Below are 15,498 nucleotides of genomic sequence, written 5' to 3' on the forward strand. Positions count from 1 at the left end.
CTGCCAGAACAAAGCACCACAACTGGATGGTTTAAAAGAACAGAAATGTACTCTCTCACCACTGTGGAGGTTATAATTCTGAAATCAAAGCATCAGTAAGACCATGCTCCCTCTGCTTCTGGATAGAATCCTTCCTCACCTCTTTCTAGTTTTGGTAGTGGCCATCGATCCTTGGCATCCCTTGGCTCACAGCTGCATCACTCCAATCTCTGCCTTTGTCATCAAATGATGTTCTCCTTATGTGTCTCTCTTCTCCCCTCTTATTAGGACACCAGTCATATGGGACCAAGGGCCTGCCATACTCCAGTATGACCTCATGCTAATTTACATATTAATTATATCTGCAAAGACTCTCTTTCCAAATAAGATCATATTCACAGGTACCAATGGTTAGGATTTCAACTTCCCTTGGGTGGGACACATCCATAACAGTCACCTATTCTTTCTTGAAACTCTTTGCTCATTTGATTTCCAAATACAATAAAAATATTTAAAATTTTCTGAGGTTTTACTATGTGCCCTCCTCTGTGCTGAATATCTTACATTGATTTTATGTATTCCATACAAGCCTCATAACTCTCTTAGATAGGTACAGTTATTTTTGCCCATTTTACAGAGCATAAAATTTTATTTTATTTTTTATTGAAATATAATTGTCATACAATATTATATTAGTTTCAGGGTTACATCATAGTGATTTGCTATTTATATACGTTACAAAATGATCACCAAGATAAGTCTAGCTATCATCTGTCACCATACAAAGTTATTACAATGTTATTGACTATATTCCCTATGCTGTACATTATATCTCCACGACATTTATTTTATAACTAGAAGTTTATACCTCTAAATCCCCCTCAGCTATTTCACCCACCTCCCAACCCCCTCCCCCTCTGGCAATCACGAGTTTGTTTTCTGTATCTATGAGACTTTTTCTGTCTTGTTTTCTTTGTTCATTTGTTTCTAAGATTCCACGTATAAGGAAAGTCCCACAGTAATTGTATGTCTCTGTCTCACTTATTTTCACTTAGCATAATAGCATAATGGATCTTTAGGTCCACTCATGTTGTTGCAAATAATTCATTGGCAATAATTCATTCTTTTTATGGCTGAATAATATTCCATTGTATATATACATATACCACATCTTCTTTACCCATTCATCTGTCAATAAACACAGGTTGCTTCTATATCTTGGCTATTGTAAATATTGCTGCAATGAATATAGGAGTGCATATATCTTTTTAAATTAGTGTTTTCATTTCCTTCAGATAAATAGCCAGAAGTGGAATTGCTAGATCATATGGTCGTTCTATTTTTAATGTTTTGAGGAACCTCCATACTGTTTTCCATAGTGGCTGCACCAATTTACATTCCCACTAATAGTGCACAAAGGTTTCCTTTTCTACATATCCTTGCCAACACTGGTTATTTGTCTTTCTGATAATAGCCATTTTTAAATGGTCTGAGGTGATATCTCATTGTGGTTTAGATTTGCATTTCCCTGATGATTACTGATGTTGAGAATCTTTTCATGTGTCTGTTGGCTATTTACATGTCTTTTATGGAAAAATGCCTATTCAAGTCCTCTGCCCATTTATTAATTGGGTTGTTTGTGATTTTTTGATATTAAGTTGTATAAGTTCTTTATATATTTTAGATATTAACCTCTTATCAGTTACTTATTTGCAATTATCTTTTCCCATTCAGTAGGTTGCCTTTTTGTTTTTTTGTGATGCTTTGCTTCACTGTGCAAAAGCTTTTTAGTTTGACGTAGTCCATTTGTTTATTTTTGCTTTTGTTGTCATTGCCTGAGGAGACAGGTCGAAAGAAATATTGCTAAGACTGCTGTCAAAGAGCATACTGCCCATGTTTTCTTCCAGGATTTTTATGGTTTCAGGTCTTAAATTCAAGTCTTTAACTCATTGTGAATTTATTTTTGTACATGGTGTAAGATATTGGTCCAGTTTCATTTTTTTTTTTTTTTTTGCCTGTAGCCATCCACTTTTCCCAACACCATTTATTGAAAAGACTGTCTTTCCTCCATTGTATATTCTTGCCTTTTTGTCATAATTTAAATGACTGTATAAATTTCAGTTTATTTCTGGGCTCTCTATTCTGTTCTATTGATCTATGTGTCTGTTTTCACGCCAGTACCAAACTGTTTTGTTTACTATAGCTTTGTAATATAGTATGAAATCAAGGAGCATGATACCTTCTTTGTTCTTTATCAAGGTTGCTTTGGTTATTTGGGGACTTTTGTGGTTCCATACAAATTTTAGGATTCCTTGTTCTAGTTCTGTGAAAAATGGTATTGGCATTTTGATAGGTATTGCACTGAATCTGTAGATTGCTTTGGGTAGCATGGACATTTTAACAATATTAATTCTCCCAAGCCATGAGCATGGTATGTCTTTCCAGTTATTTGTGTTGTCTTCAATTTCTTTCATCAATTTATTATAGTTTTCAGAGCACAAGTCTTTTACCTCCTTAGCTAAATCTATTCCTAGGTATTTTATTCTTTTTGATGGAGTCGTAAATGGGATTGCTTTCTTAATTTTTCTGTCTGATAATTCGTTATATAGAGATGCAACTGATTTCTATAAGTTAATTTTATATCCTGCAAATTTACTGAGTTCATTTATAAGCTCTAATAGTTTTTTGTGGATTGTTTAGGGTTTTCTATATATAGTATCATGTCTTCTGCAAATAGTGACAGTTTTACTTTTACCTTTCCAGTTTGGATGCCTTTTATTTATTTTTCTTGCCTAATTACTGTAACTAGGACTTCTAATACTATGTTGAATAAAAGTGGGGATAGTGGGCATCCTTATCTTGTTCCTCATCTCAGAGGAAAAGCTTTCAGCTTTTTACCATCAATTATGATGCTAGCTTTGGGTTTGTCATATATGGCCTTTATTATGTTGAGGAACATTCACTCTATACCCACTTTGTTGAGAGTTTTTATCATAAGTAGATATTGAATTTTGTCAAATGCTTTTTTGCATCTATTTAGATGGTCATATGATTTTTATCCTTCATTTTGTTAATGTAGTGTATCATGTTGATTGATTTGCAGATGTTGAACCATCCTTGCATCCCCAAGATAAATCCCACTTGATCACAGTGTATAATTCTTTTAATGTATTGTTGAATTCAGTATGCTAAGGTTTTGTTAAGAATTTTTGCATCTATGTTCATCAGGGATATTGCCCCTTAATTTTCTTTTTTGTGGTGTCTTTGTCCAATTTCAGTATCAGAGTAAGCTGGCCTTGTGCAATGAGTTCAGGAGCATTTCTTCCTCTTCAAGTTTTTGGAATAATTTGAGAAGAATAAGTATTACCTCTTCCTTAAATGTTTGGTAGAAGTCACCTGTGAAACCATCTGGTCTGGGACTTTTTATTTATTGGAAGTTTTAAAATTACTGATTCAGTTTCATTACTACTAATCAGTCTGTTCAGATTTTATATTCCTTTATGATTCAGTCTTGGAAGATTGTGTGTTTCTAGGAATTTATCCATTTCTTCTAGGTTGTGCAATTTGTTGACAAATAATTGTTCATAGTATTCTCTTACAAGTCTTCGTGTTTCTGTGATACCAGTTATACAATCTCCTCTTTCATTTCTGATTTTACTTATTTGGGTCCTCTCTCTGTTTTTCTTGATGAGTCTCGCTAAAGGTTGATTAATCTCATTTATCTTTTCAAGGAACTAGCTCTTAGTTTTATTGAATTTTTCTTTCTTTCTTTCTTTCTTTTTAGTCTCTGTTTCATTTATTTCTGCTCTGATCGCGATTATTTTCTTCCTTCTACTAACTTTAGGCTTTGTTCTTTTTCTCATTCCTCTACATGTAAAGTTAGATTGTTTACTTGAGATTTTTCTTGTTTCTTGAGGTAGACCTGTAGCACTATGAATTTCCTTCTTAGAACTGCTTTTGCTGTGTCTTATAGATTTTGGAAAGTTGTGTTTCCATTTTCATTTGTCTCAAGGTATTTTTTGATTTCTTCATTGACACATTGGTTTTTTTAATAGCATGTTGTTTTGTCTCCACATATTTGTGTTTTTTCCAGTCTCCTTCCTGTAATTGATTTCTAGTTCCATACTTTTGTGGTCACAAAAGATGCTTGATATATTTAAATCTTGTTGAATTTGTTGAAATTTGTTTTGTGACCTAACGTGATTAATCCTCAAGAATGTTCTACATGCACTTGAAAAGAGTGTGTACTCTGCAGTTTTCGGATGGAATGTTTCTTATATATGTATTAAGTCCATCTAGTCTAGTGTATTGTTTAAGGGCAATGTTTCCTTGTTGATTTTCTGTCTGGATGACCTATCCTTTAATGTAAATAAGGTATTAAAGTCCCTCACTATTATTGTATGACTATCAATATCTCCCTTTATGTCTGTAAATATTTACCTCATATTTGTAGGTGCTCCTATGTTGTGTACATAAATATTACAGATGTTATATTCTCCTGTTGGATTGATTCCTTTATCATTATGTAATGTCCTTCTTTGTCTTTTGTTAAAGTCTATTTTGTCCAATACTAGTATAGCTACCCCAGCTTACTTTTCATTTCCATTTGCATAGAATACGTTTTTCTATCACTTCATTTTCAGTCTGTGTGTGTCTTTAGATCTGAAGTGAGTCTCTAGTAGGCAGCATATAGATGGGTCTTATTTTTCTATTCAGCCACCCTATGTCCTTTGATTGGAGAATTGAGTCAATTTACATTTAAAGTAATTATTGATAGGTATGTACTTAGTGCCATTTTATTAATTGCTTTCTGGTTGTTTTTGTAGTTCTTCTTTGTTCCTTTCTTCCTCTCTTGCTCTCTTCCTTGTTGTTTCATGACTTTCTTTAGTGTTATCTTTGGGTTCCTTTCTGTTTACTTTTTGTGTATCTATTATAGTCATGCACCAAAAAATGACACTTTGGTCAACAACAGACTACACATACAACAGAGGTCCCATGAGATTAGTACCTAGGTGTGTAGTAGGCTATACCATCAAGGTTTATATAAATATACTCTTTGATGTTTGCACAATGACAAAATTGCCTAATGTTACATTTCTTAGGATGCATTCCTGTCATAAGCAATGCATGACTATATAGGTTTTTGATTTGTGGTTACCATGAGGTTCATATATATAGCAGTCTATTTTAAGTTGAAAGTCACTTAAGTTTGAATGCATTCTAAAAGGTCTACATTTTTACTCCCCCTCACCCAAAATTTGTTTTTTGACATAATATTTTACATATTTTTATTCAATATATCCCTTAATTACTTATTGTAGTTACAGTGGATTTTACTACATTTATCTTTAAACCTTCACACTAGTTTTATATAGTTGCCCTTACCAGTGAGGATTTATCTTCCATATATTTTCTTATTTCTAGCTGTAGTCTTTTGTTTTCTCCTTTAAAAAATCCCTTTAACATTTCTTGTAATGCTGGATTAGTGGTGGTGAACTCCTTTAGTTTTTGCTTGTCTGGGAAACTCTTTATCTCTCTTTAAATTCCGAATGATAACCTTGCCAGGTAGAGTATTCTTGGTTATGAGTTTTTTTCCTTTCAGTACTTTGACTACATCATGCCACTCCCTTCTGGCCTGTAAAGTTTCTGCTGAAAAATCAGCTGATAGTCTTATGGCAGGGGGCCCCCTTATATGTGACTAGTTGTTTTTCTCTTGGTGCTTTTAAGATTCTCTCTTTATTTTATTTTTTTTAAAGATTGGCATGTGAGCTAAAAACTGTTGCCAATCCTTTTTTTTAATTTCTTTTTTGCCCCAAATCCCCTCAGCACACAGTTGTATATTCTAGTTGTGGGTCCTTCTACTTGTGGCATGTGGGATGCCACCTCAACATGGCCTGATGAGTGGTGCCATGTCCACACCCAGGATCTGAACCAGCAAAACCCTGGGCCGCGGAAGCAGAATACACGAACTTAACCACTCGGCCATGGGGCTGGCCCCCTCTCTCTTTATCTTTAACTGTTGACATTTTAGTTATAATGTGTCTTGGTGTGGATCTCCTCAGGTCCATCTTGTTTTGGACTCTCTGTGCTTCCTGGACGTACACGTCTGTGTGCTCTCCCAGGTTAAAGAAATTTTCAGTCATTATTTCTTAAAATAGGTTTTCTACCTCTTTATCTCTTTTTTCTTTTTTTTTTTAAGGTAGATTAGCCCTGAGCTAACATCTGCCACCAAACCTCCTCATTGTGCTGAGGAAGATTGGCTCTGAGCTAATATCAGTCCCCATATTCCTCTATTTTATACGTGGGATGCCTGCCACAGCATGGCTTGATACACGGTGCACAAGTCTATGCCCAGGATTTGAACTGGTGAACCCCAGGCCGCCAAAGTGGAGTACATGAACTTAACTTCTGTGCCACTGGGCTGGTCCCTGTCTCTTTTTTCTTCTTCTGGGACCCCTGTAATACAAATGTTAGTACACTTGATATTGTCCCAGTGGCCACTAAAACTATCCCATTTTTTAAAAATTCTTTTTTATTTTTGCTATTCTGATTGGGTGATTTCCACTACACTGTCTTCAAATTCACTGATCCATTCTTCTGTATCATCTAATCTGCTGTTGATTCCCTCTAGTGCATTTTTCATTTCAGTTATTATATTCTTAGCCCTGATTGGTTCTTTCTTATATTTTCCAACTCTTGTCGAAGTGCTCACTGTGTTTATCCATTCTTCTCCCAAGTATGTGAGCATCCTTATGAGTATTACTTTGAATTCTTTATCAAGTAGACTAATTATCTCCATATCATTAAGGTCTTTTTCTGAAGTCTTGTCCTCCAAATACATTTAGATCATATTTATTTGTTTTTTCATTTTGCTTGGCTCTCTGTGTTTGTTTCTATGTACAGCAATACCTTGTTTTATTGAACTTTGTAGATATTACATTTTTCAAAAATTGAAGTTTTGTGGCAACCCTGCGTTGAATCAGTCTATCAGTGCCATTTTTCCAAGAGCATTTTCTCATTTCATGTCTCTGTGTCACATTTTGGTAATTTTTGCAATATTTCAAACTTTCTCATTATTATTATATTTGTTATGGTGATCTGTGATCAGTGATATTTGATGTTACTATTGCAATTGTTTTGGGGTGCCACAAACCATGCTCATATAAGATGGCAAACTTGATTGATAAATGTTGTGTGTGTTCGGACAGCACCACTGTTTCCCCATCTCTCTCTCTCTCCTCTGGCCTCCATATTCACTAAGACATAACAATACTGAAATTAGGCCAATTAATTACCCTACAATGACCTCTAAGTGTTCAAGTGGAAGGAAGAGTCATACATTTATCACTTTAAAACAAAAACTAGAAATGATTAAGCTTAGTGAGGAAGACATGTCAAAAGCCAAAACAGGCTGAAAACTGGGCCTCTTGCACCAAACAGTTAGCCAAGTCAGGAAGGCAAAGTAAAAGTTCTTGAAGGTAATTAAAAGAGCTACTTAAGTGAAGACACAAATGATAAGAAAGTGAAACAGCCTTATAGGATAAAGTTTTAGCAGTCTGGACAGAAGAACCACCCACAACATTCCCGTAAGCTAAATCCTCATTGAGACAAAGGCCCTAACTCTCTTCAATTCCATAAGGCTCAGATAGGCGAAGACACTTCAGAAGAAAAGTTTGAAGCTAGCAGATGTTGGTTCATGAGATTTAAGGAAAGAAGCTGTCTCCATAACATAAAATTGCAAGGTGAAGCAGCAAGCGCTGATGTAGAAGCTTCAGCAAGTTATCCAGAAGATCTAGCTAAGATCATTAATGAAGGTGGCTTCACTGAACAACAGATTTTCAGTGTTGACAAAAGAGAATTATATTGGAAGAAGATGATATCTAGGACTTTCATAGCTAGAGAAGAGAAGTCAATGACTGGCTTTAAAGCTTCAAAGGACAGACTGACTCTCTTGCTAGGGGCTGATGCATCTGGTGACTTTCACTTGAAACCAATGCTCACTTACCATTCCAAAAATCCTAAGGCCCTTAAGAATTATACTAAATCTCCTCTGCCTGTGCTCTATAAATTGAACAACAAAGCCTGCATGTCAGCACGTCTGTTTACAATATGGATTGCTGACTATTTTAAACCCACTGTTGAAAGCTACTGCTCAGAAAAAAAGATTCGTTTCAAAATGTTACTGACAATGCGCCTGGTCACCCAAGAGCTCTGATGGAGAGGTACAATGAGATTAATGTTGTTTTCATGCCTGCTAACAAAACACTCATTCTGCAACCCATGGATCAAGGAGTAATTTCAACTTTCAAGTCTTATTATTTAAGAAATACCTTTTGTAAGGTTATAGCTGTCACAGATAGTGATGGATCTGGGCAAAGTAAATTGAAAACCTTCTGAAAAGGATTCACCATTCTAGATGCCATTAGGAACATTCATGATTCCTGGGAAGAGGTCAAAATATCAAGAGGTTAACAGGCGTTTGGAAGAAGTTAATTCCAACCTTCATGGATGACTTTGAGGGATTCAAAACCTCAGGGGAGGAAGTAACTGCAGGTGTGGTAGAAATAGCAAGACAACTAGAATAGAAGTGGAGTCTGAAGATATGACTGAATTGATGCAATCTCATGATAAAACTTTAATGAATGAGGAGTTGCTCCTTATGGATGAGCAAACTGGTTTCTTGTGATAGAACTCATTCCTGGTGAAGATGATGTGAATATTGTTGAAATGACAAAAAAGATTTAGAATATACATAAACTTTGTCAGTGATGATCCTTCCCATTCAACCTTGCCCTAGCTCTTCTTGGCTGTCTCTAGAACCTTTATGGTTGTCTATACCTCCTGATTTATTCCTGATATGTCCCTGTTGTTGAGGGTGTACAAACATCTGTCAGTGCTCCAAGAAGAGGAATTGCGTTTAGTACCTAGGCTAGTATTCAGACTGCCTGGAAGCCAGACTCTCAGGCAGCAGCTTTTAAAGGATGCAAATATATCCAGTCCTGTGGGGCCACAGTCATAATCCCTGCTGGCCTCTAGACAAGGAGATCTTGAGGTGTCTCCTGGGTAATAGTTTCAAATATCACTGCTCTTGAGGAGCTCTTTTCTCCCAGAGTCTCATTGAGCTATAGTGAGGTCAAGGGGGTATGCAAGGATGATGTCTCCCTGCTCAGAGCACGAAATTTTAAATAACTACCCACAAACACATAGCTGGTCAAGAAGCTAGAATTTGAACCTAGGAGATCTGACTTCAGCACCCACATCTATCATTGCACTAGCCACTTGCCCAAAAGTTACTTCACCAACAACCCTGGATAACAGCTGATGGGATAATGAGGATTTCACTGCTGATCCTAGGAAACATGGTTCAAATAGAGTAATGGGTGAAAATCCCAAACTGCAAGAAATTTAGGAGAGAATGAGAAGAGAAACAGGTGAAACAACAGGGTAAATTAGTATTTTAAAAGTTTTCAAAGAAGGGAAAGAGAATGGTCAGTAATTTAAGAGCAAATGAAGGTCATTTTTAGAATGGGGAAGACATAAACGTGTTGGTAGACTGAAGGCAAGGGTTAAAAAGAATCATCCTAAGGTTGTGAGAAAGAATAAGGGTGGCTAAGGGAACACAATCCTGAAAGATAAGAGAGGATGTGATCAAACTACAAATAAAGATGTTGGCCTTTGAAAAAAAAGAGAATCATTTCACCAGATCAAGAGAGAGAGGTTAGAGAAAGACATTTTTGCTTTCATGTTTCAGCTTTCCTAAGTATCTAACATCCAGCTTAGAGTAGATATCAGTAAACACTTTTTTTCTTTTCTCCCCACAAAGGTTTTGGCTTCTTAAGAAGTAGGCCATGCTATACTCCAATAAATTAGAAATGATTACCATCTGAGGTCAATAATCTTTTTGTTTTAATATCTGGCCTTTCTGAGAAAATTTAGTCCTTCTGAAAAGTGGTTATCTGCTTTCTGTAATTTATTCTGTATTAGGGTTCTGGTTTCTATAGCATAGTCTATATTTAAGCAGAGTAATTCTACTGGCTTTTCTTGAAAGAATTCATGTGTGAAAATTTGGTGATGCAAATGTAGATGTCATTGAAAAATACTTCAACTTTTGTGACTGAGGAAAAAGATCAAGTTAAAGTGTCCCTAGGATCTGACATCCACAGGCAAGTCAGTTGTGTCAACATGGCATCACTTAGTGCTGCAATTCCTAAACTGCCAAATGGAGTCAGTGTGAAATATTACCAAACTCCAGGTTTCAAGTCAATCAATCAATCAATCAATGGAGAAGAAAAAGATAAAGAAGGAGGATAGAGAGAAAAGAAAGGAAATATATATTAAAAAAAGAAGTCATACAGAATTGCACCAAAATCAAAATGACATGCTGGCATTCATTTAGCTAATGGTTAATAATTTGTAGACCCATATGGACATCTAACCTTTAAACATTGAAAAGGCCCTAGATAAATGTTCCTGATATTACTTATGCGCTCACTGCCTTTCTCTAACCCAGCCAGCCTAGTCTTGGCTTCCTCTCTTCCTTTCTCCTACTCCAGCCTCCAGACATGTTTTTACAAAGACCCTACATGCCAGCAATAGCTACCTATCAACCATCTGCCAAGCTGCCTTTCTGCCCTCATTCATCTAGAAAATGATATTAAATCCCACCCCATCAGGAAGGCTACTCCATTTTGTGGGCAGGATCGTAAAAGTCAGCCTCAGGAGTATGAAGGCAAGAATGTTTTATACTTTATATAGTGTTTTAATTTTTAACTCTTTCAATCTGTACAATAACATTATAAGGTATTATTATACTCATATTACAAAGGAGGAAACTAAAGCTTAGTAATGTTAAGTGGTTTTTTCATATCTTCTTAGATAGTAAAGGTCAGAGATGGAACTCAACTATAGGTCTTCAAATTCTACTGATATACATTGTCTTTAAAAAGGCAAAAATGTGCCATGCATCCTATTCCAGGAACATAAAGGATATTCAAATGATTGTGCAAGTACCCTATGAGCTCACAATAAATATTAAACCTATTCATCTACAAAATTAATTGACTTCATACAAGAGTAAACAAGAAGCAGGAAACTACTTTCTAGGAGTGAATGGCTTAGCCACTAACTTTTCCCAAGCAACAGAGAATAGTATTTAGTGTTTCAATTTGAGAAATACAATAAGAAGCTCAGCTAAATCTCCAGGAGGCTTTATAAGTAAATAATAAACACATAAGATACATGGAATGCCTTTATGATACCCTCAAGGTGAGAATGATCACAAGGGAAATTCAACAGTGAATGCCCCAAGAGAAAGCAGCAAATATTAAACAAATTTCAGCAAAGTCATTTTCGTTAAACTTTCATGCTTTCAACAGATATTCATGAGTGTCTAGTCTATGCCAGTCAATGGATAAGATTCAATAGTTAGCAACTGAATGAGATCCAGTCCCTGTGGTCTAGGAACTCCTCTCTGCCACTCTCTTCAAACTTTCTGCTACAACGGACTCTTGCTCTGATTTTTGTCTTGGTCATTTTTCCGAGGATATCTCATTTCCTTCAGCCTGGTTCTCAGTGACATTTTAGGTGCTCCTAGAGGTCTGACTCTATAGTCTATGGAGGGTAGCTACCAAAATTACTACAAAGCCTGACACCATTTTGCAGCCCTTTTTTGAAGCTAGAATCCTTCTCTATTCTCTACACCATTCTACAATCAAGTTCCCCTTAAAGACCTATGACTGGGTCAGGAGAACATTACAGTCAATTCACACGGCCAAATACAACAACCAGTTATATAAAAGGAAAATTTTTGCTGTTCTGACAGTAATGAGATTGTCAATGTTTCAATACCACTTGGCCAGTGACTCTTAAATTTCATGGATTTGGTCACCTGACACATTGTAGGTTCAAAGTCACATTTACATTAGGCCAGTTCTTACTTATCTTTAGCAGATTATAGAAATCATAGCCACAAATAGAAGATTTCAAAGAGGAATAGAAATTTCAATAAAACAGAACAAAATACAATATGAATAAAAAGGGGTAGAGAAAGACTTGGAACGGCATATTGAAGCACTCCACAAATCTACTCCTCCATAAAAGCAATGGCAAAAATTATTGAAATCAAATCTTCAAGAACTCTGGAAATTAATCAAAGGTAGAACAATCTGAGGAGCACTTATTCAGAGAAGAGTATAAATGCTGGTAAGAATAGGATGGTTCGTGCATTGTAACTTGATCTACTTCCATTTCTCTCTCTGCAATATCCTTAAAAACCAGCAACTTTGTAACTATGGTAGATGATAAAACCAACGGGAAGACAGTCTACAACCAGACACAACACAGTCAAATAACTTAAAGCCAAAAGCTAGGAGAGAATCTTGAAAGCAGCAAAAGAAAACAACTCATTACATACAAGGGATCCTCAATAAAATTAACAGCTGACTTTTCATCAGAAATCATGAAGGCCAAAAAGCAGTAGGTTGACATCTTCAAAGAGCTGAAAAAAATTGTCAACCAAGAATTATATATGCAAATTAAGACATTCCCAGATAAGGAAAAACTGAGAGAATTCATCATTAGCAGAACTGCCCTACAAGAAATACTAAAGGGAATCCTTCAGGCTGAATTGAAAGGATACCAGAAGTAATTCAAAGCCATAGCATCAAGAAAGTTAAAAGACAACCCACAAAAGAGGAGAAAACATTTATAAGTCATATATGTGATAAGACACTCACATTCAGAATATATAAAGAACTCAAACTCATTAGTAAAGAGATAAATAATCCAATTAAAAATGAGGAAAGAATTTGAATAGACATTTCCCCAGTGAAGATATACAAATGCCCAACAAGCACTATGTATGGCAGAAATAGATACCATGATTTGGGGTGTGTAGTAATGATTTAATAACAATTAAAATTTACCAATTGCTTACTATGTCCTTCCAAGCACTGTGCTGTAAATTAGAAACTTTTACAAAGTACTTTCTCAGAATGAATCAAGAGTAATCCCATTTCTCAGAATTTTTCATAAGGAAATAAGATAGCTTTGGTTAGAAAAAAGAAGAAACTAAGGTCAAAAATATGTTCATTGCAGCATTATTTATAATAGCAAAAACCTAGAAGCCATTTAAATGTCCAACAGTAGCAAAGTGTTTCATTTTACCTATAGTATATGAAATGGTGAATTTCATATACTCAATATGTAATCAATAAAAATTATAATTGAGAAGACTATGTAGCTCCTTATATAAATGAGGCTATAAAATTGTTTATATAAAACAATATTAATAGCAAACATTTATTGAGCATTTCGGGCACTGCACTAAACACTTGACATGGGTTAATTCATTTAATCCTCATGATAACCTGTTAAGGTATGGGTTATTGAGCACAGAGAGGCTAAGTAACTTGTCCAGGGCACGATGCTGGTAAGTGGCAAAGTCAGCATTTGAATCCTGGCCATCTGACTCCTCAGACCACGTCGTAGCCAGTAGGCTGCACCACCTTTCCATCATAGCATCATACTCCATGGATATGGACAAGGATTAGAAAACACATTCAAATATGGAAATATTTGATTTGATGTCAGGATTAGAAGTAAATTTTTCCACTGTAATTTTAAACTGTCTTAAGTTCATATACTTTATTGCCTTTATACAAGTAAAAAGTGGGGAATAAACGAAATCTTACATTCCTGTTATTACTCCTGTTTCTCAACTCCCTTAGGATAGAAGATTTCACATTTATTAGGAAAATGTAATGCAAATGCAATACCAAAACAAACCAACCAACAAAAAACATTCTATTTCATATTATGGAATGTATATTTTAATTATCTTAGTAAGAAAGTTACAGCCTATCCATTTTACCTTGAATATATCTGCACTGTTGGAGTTAAACAGTTGGTGTTTCCCAGATCCCAAAATAATAGGACCTGAACATCTTGTTTCTCCATAGACAGAAAGGGATACTGTTGCCGTGGTGCCGGCATCTTCAAGATCCCCAGTGATAACAGTCACCTTCCAATCTCCTTCTGCAAAGGAAAAAGGAAATCAATATGAAATTGTGGAGCAAAACCATATTAATATTAGGAAGTGAGGAATTCTAGTTAATCTACTTAGTTATTAAATAAATAACATGAAATTAAGAAGTATTAAAATGATTGCTGATCATGGACTTTCTTTTTGGAAGCTACTGCGTGGAAAAGTTTGGGAAATATTATAGCATTTTCACCAGAAAGCAAGTAAATAGTAGGCTTTTCAGGACAGGAGATATTTTGGGCAAAAACACTCAGTTAGAGGCATTTAGTACTCGGTGTTCAACTGGAAGATTCAGAGTCTATTTAGGCATCACTGTCAAAACTTTGAGTGGAAATGGATTGACATACAAACTGATAACCTGATGTTTAGGCATTATCTTTATTAGGGAATGCCCTGTCAAGCTGGGGCTAGTAACACAGTTCACGAATTCCAGCAGAATCATGGTGAAGATACATAAGACCTAAAAACAAAACAAAAGGTGCTAAAATTTTTTTCAGGAAAAAGTTGCTAGAGTCTCCTAAGGGTTAGAATGAAATGAGAAGTAAGGTGCAAAATACTGTATGTAAGGCCTAGCAAAAGGAGTTGTGTTTGGGAGAGGGAAGATGAAGAAAAGATGCACTTGAAATAGAGAAGACAATGTGTCATTAAGCAGAATGGATCATCGAGCTTCCTGCCGTGGTGATGCTGGCAGCACAGGAAAATTTGGGACAAGCAGAGCATGACAGAAAACATCTTATAAAGATCTACAAGTTGCTCTATAATAGGTTGGTTGGAAAGACAAATTGAGACAGTATTTAACTACTTTGTGCACTTTGGAAAACTACACCATTAACCGTGGTGCGGTAAAACCCTCTTGCACTGAACTCACCCCACAAAGTCAAGCACAAAAAAGGATAAAGTCCTGTCTGCTAGAACTCTATGCAGGGCACGCATCTCCACTCATCACTGGCTGTCCTTGGGTTGCAGAGGCAATTAAAGATGTCTTTATTGTTATTTTCAAAGGCTACATAAACACATACTGCCTTGTGAGTATTTTCTACATTTTCAAATTGTGATTAAGATCTATCACCATTCTGGACACCTGAGTTCTCAGTAACTCCTCCACTAAGACATTATTTTTCTTTTTAGTACTTAATGCTGCTCACCACTCTCTCTCCAATATATCCACAAAGATCATCTGACTATCTCTAGTTGGCTCAACAAAACTTGTATCAAGTAAATTTTACATAATGTTACATTTGATAATAAAGATGGAACTTAAGCCTTGGTACCAAAATGCCGAAGGAGGGGCAGAACGCAAAGGCATGCGGTCTACTTCTACCCCCCAGCAAGTTTGCTTCGAGGAATTGCAATTCATGTGGGAAAATAGGAAACATGCAAATTTCAAACAATAATCCCACTGAGAATCCTATCACGGTATTAATTCTTACAGAAAGCCTTCCATCTGTGCTTTGATGCACAATTCAAGAAGTTAAAGA

The 15,498-nt window shown here is 35.7% G+C and overlaps 1 protein-coding gene across 18 annotated transcripts in view; it reads right to left on the minus strand.

Annotated features, from left to right (window-relative positions):
• RP1 (RP1 axonemal microtubule associated) overlaps positions 1–15,498 on the minus strand; it is a 449,795-nt gene that overhangs the window by 74,466 nt on the left and 359,831 nt on the right. For all 18 annotated transcript variants that reach the window (XM_070481272.1, XM_070481271.1, XM_070481268.1 and 15 more), the window contains one exon: positions 13,850–14,013. In XM_070481272.1, coding sequence (XP_070337373.1) covers positions 13,850–14,013 — 164 coding nt within the window. The remainder of the gene's footprint in view (positions 1–13,849; positions 14,014–15,498) is intronic.

The sequence above is a fragment of the Equus asinus genome, chromosome 12 (genome assembly GCF_041296235.1).
Source record: "Equus asinus isolate D_3611 breed Donkey chromosome 12, EquAss-T2T_v2, whole genome shotgun sequence".
Classification (NCBI taxonomy): Eukaryota; Metazoa; Chordata; class Mammalia; order Perissodactyla; family Equidae; genus Equus; species Equus asinus.